The sequence below is a fragment of the Centroberyx affinis genome, unplaced genomic scaffold (assembly GCF_046629955.1).
Source record: "Centroberyx affinis isolate AG114_WGS23_722 - 3 ecotype Tasmania unplaced genomic scaffold, CSIRO-AGI_Caff_v1 ptg001466l_1, whole genome shotgun sequence".
NCBI lineage: Eukaryota > Metazoa > Chordata > Actinopteri > Beryciformes > Berycidae > Centroberyx > Centroberyx affinis.
The window spans coordinates 62549-71706 of record NW_027279935.1 but is presented as its reverse complement, the minus strand read 5'-3'; the positions used below and the strand labels follow the sequence as shown (position 1 = coordinate 71706).

At 41.3% G+C, this 9158-nt stretch overlaps 1 protein-coding gene across 1 annotated transcript; it reads right to left on the bottom strand.

The window, feature by feature from the left end:
• On the bottom strand, positions 1-5410 carry rab33a (RAB33A, member RAS oncogene family). The gene is made up of 4 exons (XM_071526829.1): positions 4997-5410; positions 1169-1309; positions 333-413; positions 1-225 (listed from the first exon to the last, which is right to left on the bottom strand). The coding sequence occupies exons 1-4, from the start codon at positions 5408-5410 to the stop codon at positions 1-3; spliced, it is 861 nt and encodes a 286-aa protein (XP_071382930.1).
• Positions 5411-9158: the final 3748 nt, after the last annotated feature.

Sequence of the window (9158 nt, the reverse complement as noted above, 5' to 3'; positions counted from 1 at the left end):
TCAACAAGGACAATTGCTCTTTGTTTCAGTCTCTTGCGTGAGTCTCACTCTGCCGTCCTCTCTCTCCACGTCCCTGTAGAGCAGGGACTTCTGGGCCTTGAGGCGGCAGGCCAGGGACATGAAGATGGAGTCCACGTTCTGGCTCTCCCTCGGGTCCTTGGCTGACGTCTCAAACAGCAGCATGTTGTGGGCGTCGGCGAACTTCAGCGCCATGTTGGAGGGCACCTGGGGACGAAGACACCTCAAAGTTTGGTTGTCAGCTCTGAATAAAGTTTAAAAAAAAAGGAATATAGGATTCTATTCTGTTGTGGACTTTACTTGAGTGCACTGACCTGTATTTGGTCGACCAGGTCACACTTGTTTCCCACCAGGACTCGAGGTACAGATGCTGAGACCCGGTGGCCGTTACACTCCTGGAACACAAGAGAATGGGACTTTATTAGCTATGTAACACATACTACTATTACTACTACTACTACTACTGCTACTGCTATAACTACTACTACTACTGCTACTACTGCTACTACTACTGCTATAACTACTGCTGCCACTACTACTACTACTACTATTGCTACTACTACCGCTACTGGTATTACTACTACTACTGCTACTACTACTGCTATTACTACTACTACTACTACTACTGTTACTACTACCACTACTACTACTACTACCATTACTACTATTACTACTACTACCACTCCACTTCTAGTATTACTAGCACTACTACTCCTAGCACCATCACTACCACTACTATTTCTACTGCTGCTACTACTACTACCACTACCACAGCCACTACTATAACCACTACTACAATACCACAACTACTGCTGCAACTACTACTAATAATAATAATGATAGGTGGGTTATTGTAATTATTATTATTACAAATAGTAGTGGTAGTTGTGGTAGTAGTGGTAGAAGTCGTCTTAGTGGTAGTAGCAGTATTTTAACAACTTTCATTTGATGTTTCCAGTTTTTGCTCATCCCTCCTACATACACAACCACACAGCCCGCTTTGCATAATTTATTTTATCAGAGCAGCCAGAGTGCAGAGTTGGCCACAGTGCAGCGCGTCTGGAGCAGTTGCTCAAGGCAGTGGTTAGGGCCAGCATAGTATTAACATGGAGACTAGAGAGCCACGCTTGTGTTCACCCCAGTTACCGACCTGTATCCACGTCTGCAGGTTGCGGAAGGAGGCCATCTTGGTGACATCGTACACGAAGACCACGGCGTGCACGTTGCGGTAGTAGTGTTCCACCATGGACTTACGGAAACGCTCCTGACCTGCTGTGTCCCATACCTGCACCTGTAGTGATAGACAAGATAAGTGTGTATGTGTGTGTTTTTATGCGCTTTGAGAGAGAGCAATGCAGCAGTCAGCACGCTTCCAGACAGAGACAGACTTGAGAAAGAGGAGAAAGACACCCAAATTTACACAGCTGTATTCCCTTTGAGTTTGTAGTTATCAATAATATATATAGTATATCCTGGCTGGTCATAAACCATGGGCAGTACTAGAGGGAGGTGTCAGAGATATTACATCCTTTATATGTGGATGGGGGTGACTTATTATGTTAGGAAAAAACCTTACCTAAGTTGTTTGGTAAGTTTGTGCGGGTCAGTGGAGCATTATGGCATATTATTCTTACAATAAATATGAAACTGGCTACTTTGAGGATCACTGCACAGCAATATATTGTAAGTGTAAATATGTACAATGACATCTATCATGCAGCCAAAGGAAGATATTGGTTTATTACACTTTGGTTATTCTGTTGTCTGTGGAAACACTGCATTGTTTCGGCCTACAAGGGCTTAGAAGCACCTCGTCTTACAGGGTCTCAGGAGAGCGCTGCCCTGTGGTACACTAGGCGTCTCTGCTTAATCATTAACCGAGGCCTCAAGCAGCACTACTCTGCAACTCTTGAGTGCTTTTCTCCCTCTGTTCCTCCTTAGCCCAGGGTTAGCCTTAGCCCCCAGCCAAAGCTTTTTCACAGTGTGTCACCAGTCAGCCCAGGGCGCACTTCACGACGCCAAGTGGGAGATAGAGGAGCTGACATAAAAATGTCCATGTCCTACTTCGGTTTTTCCCAGTCGGAGAATAAGAGCGTGGGACTACAGCTTTATGAGTGTTATGAAGTATAGGAGGGATTTGCAACAATGTTTGTGAGCCTATGATGGATTTAACAAACTACAGGCTGGGGAGGAGAAGCGCCTTTACCTTTTAATCTATACTTCAGCAGAGGGATGGACTACATATTCTATGTCAAGAGCTGGACTTAGAGTAAACTAAATGGTCTGAGTTAAAAGGGGGTGATATTTTATGTACAGGCCCTTTCTGAAAAACCACCAATTTACCCTCTTTTACCATAAAAACACAGAAGTACTGAGTATATAGAAAAAAATAGAGCACAAATAGAACACAAATGTATTACATCTGACAAAGTTTCATTTGGTAACTCCTTAAACGCAGTGTGTGACTGTTCAGATTTAACCAAAGAGGCAGAGGAGAGGAAAAGCATTATTTTTCTCCTCCGTATTGCACAAGAACAAGACTGAACAAGACTAATTCTGACACTGATTTCAAATGAGATACACCTTGTGCTCCTAACGTTTTGCACACAGAGTCTATGTAATCTGCGCAACATGATCTCACACAAATACGTGAAATGAGATGAGCACGACCTATTGCACTTGCTATATGTCAATATCTTCTACCCCCCCCAGCCGAGGCCCAGTGTAAAGGACCAGTGAATTACCTCCCATTAGCATTTGAAAGGACGAGCCCCGCTAATTAGCACCGGAGGCTGAGCGCTACACGGACGCCGCTCGTAACATCAAAGCTGTCTCTGTGTCAAACACTGGAGCAGCACAGGATGGGCTGACAGCAGGTCGAGGAAACGCCATGCCATCGATCGTGCATGAAAATAGGTCTCACAACAATGATAAAAAAGCTTCCTGTATTTAGTTTTACTTGCTTTTGCCTTTACTTCTCTGTCTTAAATATATAATCATCTATAAAACAAATGTCTCTTTAAGTTAGAATGGAAAACAATACCACAATATAGGTTTATGCCATGATTTCAGCTGAAAAACAACTTAAACTTTGCTTCTCATACAGGCCTGAATGCTCAAAATTGGGGGCAGAAGGTTAATAATTAACTATTCAAATGAAATGTATGTGGACAGATGTCTAAGAAGAAACGCTATGGAAAAACTAGCATTGCTTATATTATGAGACATTTGGGCATTTGGTGTGTGTGTGTGTGTGTGTGAGAGAGAGAGAGAGAGAGAGAGAGAGAGAGAGATGGTGTGTGTCTTAAGGGGCGTTTGAATGGTGCAGACACACTGACCTAATAAGTGTAGACAGTGTGTGTAGGTGTGTGTAGGTGTGTGTGTGTGTGTGTGTGTGTGTGAGAGAGAGTCATCGTTAGGGGGCATCTGGAGGTTGCAGACAGACTGGCTGACTAAGACACAGAGGGGGGTAAAGGAGTGTGTGCACATGTATGTGTATGTGTGTATTGGGTTTAGTGGTCGCATGCCAACTGAGGAGTGTGTGTCTGTGTGTGGTGTTTGGGGGGGCAGAGAGAGATGTACATTACATATTAGAGAAAGAAATCTCAATATAAAGCCTAATATCAAGTCACAGATCAATTAAATGAATAGATGGAGATGTTTGTAAAGGTCCTAGGCAACACTTTGATTCAATGCAAATAGAAAATTATGATAAAATCTTGACCAACATTATTTTTGTACTTGCGCTATAGCCCACTTTGTCCCATCTGCCAGTTCATATCCCTTCTAAAGATCTTGGAAATTGTTACTTTTTAATATAACAATTACCTGACTACTAGTACTATGGCCTATATTTTTTAACATTCTTATTTTTAACTGTGTAGAGAATTTGTTGTGACTGACATTCCAGTCATGGAGCACCTCACAAATGTAAAGTAAAAGTAAATTAAATGGATGGATGTTTATTAAGAGTTTATAAGAGGAATTTGATAGCAATTCTAAGCAAATCTTGTAACCCTGCTCATTATATTTTCTATAGCAATCCAATAACAATAGAAGGATACTATACAAATATCACAGCAAACCTATAGGCTACACTATTAATATAGGCCTACATTATGATGCCATATAGGAGATAATACCTTATTACTTAATTCCTTAGCTAGACCCGTTTCCTCCTGTCTGTCTTTTAGGCATATGTATTCTGTGAGTTGCTACTGTATGTTTTGTTTTATGTGCTTTTAATGTTTGCTTGTATGTTGTTTGAAACTCTGTATTGCTGCTATCTTGGCAGGGCTCCCTCGAAAAAGAGATCTTGTAATCTCAATTGGACTCACCTGGTTAAATAAAATACATACCATTAAGTATGATATGGTCTCATGATTTAGTAGACATACTGAAAGTCCCTATAGGAATATTATAGTACTGTTAGTGATTTTTCATTGGGAATACCTGTTTCTGATGGTTTCCTAACAGCTACTCAAATGAGCTTTGATAAACATACACAAAGGAAACACATAGTATCAATAATCAAATCCATACTGCAAAAATACATAGCCCTACATTTCAGAATATGTTTACAGAGATGTTTCAAAATATATATATTAAAAAAATGGCCCAAAAATGTATTCTCATGTAAAGATGACATTCATCTAAAATGTTTCCTATGGGCTATTGTTGGCAACAGGAATAGGCTATGCAAAATAGATTGAATGTCACCTTACAAATACAATTTTTTGGTCAAATTGTGTATATTTTTGAAACATTCATATTTTGAAATAGATGTGAAATGTAGCCTATTTTTCAATATGGACCAATAAAATGAAAGGCAAAATGAATGATTAGGCCCTATGATTCACTGACAGCCCAGGCTGCAGCTGATGGCTGATCAACAAAAGCCCAGTGGAGGAGGAGGCGGAGGAGGAGGGGAGGAAACACTTCCCCACATCCATCCCCTCTCGATCTGTTGCTTTTTTACCTTGATGGTCTCCCCCTCGATCTCCACCGCCTTCTCCCTGAAATCCACGCCGATGGTGGCCTCGGTCTTGTCGGGGAAGCTCCCGCCGGTGAAGCGGAAGGTGAGGCAGGTCTTCCCCACGTTGGAGTCCCCGATGACGATGATCTTAAAGATCCGCGTCTGGATGCTCAGCTCCAGGGAGGAGGCGCTCAGGTCCACGGAGGACGTGAGGCTCGGGGCGGCGTCGTGGCTGCTGCTGCTGGGTCGGCTCCGCGCGGCTCGGCTTAAATCCATGGAGGATGTCAGGATGGTGACATTGTCGTCCGCTCGGTTTCTTCTGGTGTTGTTTCCTCCTCTCCCTCCTCCTCCTCCGCCTCCTTCTCCTCCTCCTCCGCCCGGGGCTCGGGTCTCCTCCTCCGGGGAATCGTTGGTCATTATGCCGGAGGAGGCGATGCGCAAGGCGGGGTGCGTGTGTGGAGAGGAGAGGAGAGGAGAGGAGAGGAGAGGGGGTGGATGGATGGGTGGAGGGAGGGAGGGATGGACAGGGGAAGGAAGGGAGGAAGGAAGGAGGAGACCAGAGATGCAACAATAGCAACGATGCTCTCTCTCAGCAGCTGGTTGTGGCCTTAAAGGGAGAAGCATTTTGAACAGACAACAACATTTAATCATTTAGGATGCTATGTAAATATCACAGCAAAACATAAACTAGTCTATATATAATATCCTATTGATTTTTAATACCATACTAGATAAAAAATCCCATAAAGTATTATAATAATCCCTATAATATTTCTAGTGATACCATAATAAGACAAAAAAAATACCAATACCATAAAATCACTATAAACTCACTATTGAGTACCACAGACACATAAGTCCCTATGGGAATATTATAGGAATATTATAGTGATACTATAGGAAATAAAAAAAAAACAAAGTATGATAAGGTCATTATGACTGCACTACTACTAGGCTACTACTTATTCCCTAGGAATATTATAGGAATATTATAGCCTGATACCATAGGGGATAAAAATACTGCAAAGTACTATAAGGTCACTAAATTAACCACAGACACACTATATAAGTCCTCAGAGGAATTTCACAGGAATATTAGCCTACAGTTATTTTTCATTAGGTGTCTTACAGTGGCGTGGAGCAGACTGGAGAGGGTGGCCGGGTTGGGACACAAACACATTTTGGGGTGGCCATGGCATGTTCATTTGTTTCATTATAATATGACTAGGCCTATAGTTCATTTTTCCAAGGAAATGAAAGGTGCACGTTGACGCATCAGTTGAAACAGGTGACTTCAAATATTCTGATAAAAGCTAGATAACTCTAAATAGCATGATTAAATAATAATGAGTAAAAAAAACCTACTTAAACTGGTTATTTTTTGTGATGGAAAATTGTTATTTTGTTGTTCTTTCTTTATTTTGAGTAATAAATATGTTGGATAATAATCATTATGAAGTTGAAATAATGAGAATGAGGCCTTTCTTGAGGGTTTGTGCCAGGGACAGACAGAGAGAGAGAGAGAGAGAGAGAGAGAGAGACAGATTTTGGTTCTCACGCTGACTGACTAGTCATGTGATCTGATCAGCTGATCACATGATCACATTCCATAAACCAACATGGCCGTGATATATAGGATTGTAATGTAGTCAGATTCCAGGCACATGATTGGTTACTCTTTCCAAGGTAAAGTCAATACCAGGATTAACAGCTAGAAAGGGAATTCCCAGTCAAATCAACACTATTACATGATAATTATGCAACAATTAAAGGTTATTCCTTCATATACTTTTGTCAAATCAGAGGAAAAGACACATCCTAATGCTAGTTTTTATAGTCACAGTTATAACCAGTAGCTGTCTTCCTTTCATTTGGGATTACATGGGGAGTTTCTGGGGAGTTTTTTTGCACAATTTCCAACAAAATGTCAAGAATTCCTCTCTGGTGGAAGTGACACTTAGAAAGCAGCAGAGGAAAATGAAGCCTGCTGATACAAAGAAGCTGATAGGGCCCATAGGATCCAATAGGTGGCTCCAAATAGGTGCTTGTCAGCTCTAAGAATCTCTTTTTGTCAGTGGCTCATTTTATAAATAACAACTTTTACACTTAAACGCTATTTATCATCTTAGTAGCTGAATTAGTGAAAGCCGTCTTTTATACAGGCCATTTATGGCTGTGAAAGCACACCAAAAGGCGCAGGTAGGCTCCAGTGTTCAGACTGGGTTAAAAACAACAGTATTGAACAACCTCAATACATATTTGAATGTAGATTTGTCATTGTCCAGTCCTTTTTGTTTCAGCCTCAGCTGATGAGAAGCTGTTTGTGAGGCAAAATCAATACCAGCTGGCCTGCCCGGATGATGAAAACACACACACACACACACACACACACACACACGCCTGGCTTCTGGAGTGCTGCTGGGTATTAGGTAACAAGCAGTAAAGGACAAACAGCAGCACAGAATCCCCTTCAAACTTCAAAAGGTTACTTAGTGCTTAGGGTATCAAACAGTAATAAACAATAATGGCCGAACCTGGACTGAACAACACATTTCCATCCTTGAATCTATCTAGATTAACTCATTAAAGGCCCAACCTGTTATGGCGGCTCCAGTTGCAACATTACTGGCTTTGTTTACACTGTGATTAACTGGAATGAAGACATTTTGTTCATCCTGAGATTCAGTGTCTGAACTTTTGATGATAATAATGTCATATTAGAGACATTCTGTTTGCTCTTGCCCTCCTCCACAGAGAAGTCAGAGGTCAGGTTCAGCTTGAACACTTGAATCTGGATCTTCTGGTTGAAGGATGAACTCCCTAATCACTACGAAACTCAAAGACTGACAGTAGGTGATAGTTAAGCATACGTTTTACACAGATTTTGAGGCTGTTAAAAATGTGCATTTCTAACATTTGTAAAACTTTTAACATCCCTTTTGAATAATGATGGGTTATGAAAGCAACAAAAAGTCAACCAAAATTTAGATGGTGCAATAAATTCCAGATATTAAAAGTAATATTCCACTGGTTGTACTAGACAGTATTATCATTCTCTACTCTTCTCTCCTCATCCCACCATTAGCTTGTTTCTCCCTATGATCGGTAGATTTGTGACATACTTACAATCAGCGTCCATGCAATATTTGCATTGCCAATGTTTTTGAAAAATGTTGTATACATACTATACAACCACTCTGAGTTCAGAAATACATTCTTTTTGGGCGTGCACGTTCCTGTAAGTTCATTTTTTAGGGAGATTACATGGAAACATAGAAATTCCATGTGGAATCAACCAGCTTTTTCTCAATTCTTGAAGAGTTGACATTTTGGAGGTACAAGGTTTTATTGACCGCAGATGAGAAAATGAATGCAAGAATGAAAAGAAATCTGTGTCACTCACCGTGTGAAATGTGGCTGTACGAGGAGCTGCTGGAGGAGAGAGTAGCTGTGCTTCCATTTTGATCAGCTCTCTGGGGAACAATCCTAACACACACACACACACACACACTCACACACACACACGAGTATGCTATGCACGTGTACACACACCCAAATCAACATGCACACAGAAACTCATATACCAAACACTTGTTCTCTTTTCCCACTCTCAGACCATCTCTCTCTCTTGCGCACACGCACACACACACAATCCCTGTGTTGAACAAATCCTACACACACAGACACAAAGAGTCTCTTCCTCAGACACAGACACATACACTCTATCTCAAAGACACACACATAATCTCTCTCTCTCTCTCACACACACACACACACACACAACACACACAACAAACACATACACACACTCGCTCTGTGTTGAACAATCCCAACGTTTGTGTCTGACAAAGCTCCCTTCTCCTTCCTCAGTCAAAGGCCTGTCTGTCTGAAAGCAAGCCTCAGTGGGACATTCACATTCTGGAGAAGAACGCAAACCAATACTGAAATATAGCATGTATTTACACACACACACACACACACACACACATTATTGTAAAACTACGATATGCATTGGATTCACATTTCATATTTCCACGTGGTTGTGGTCAGAAAATAGAATACTAAACACCTGTATTTTATATATATATTTCATACAAAGATGGCACAGTGAAATACAGTATGGATCTGATGGCCAGTTCTAAACATAGGCTGTATAAGCAGCCAC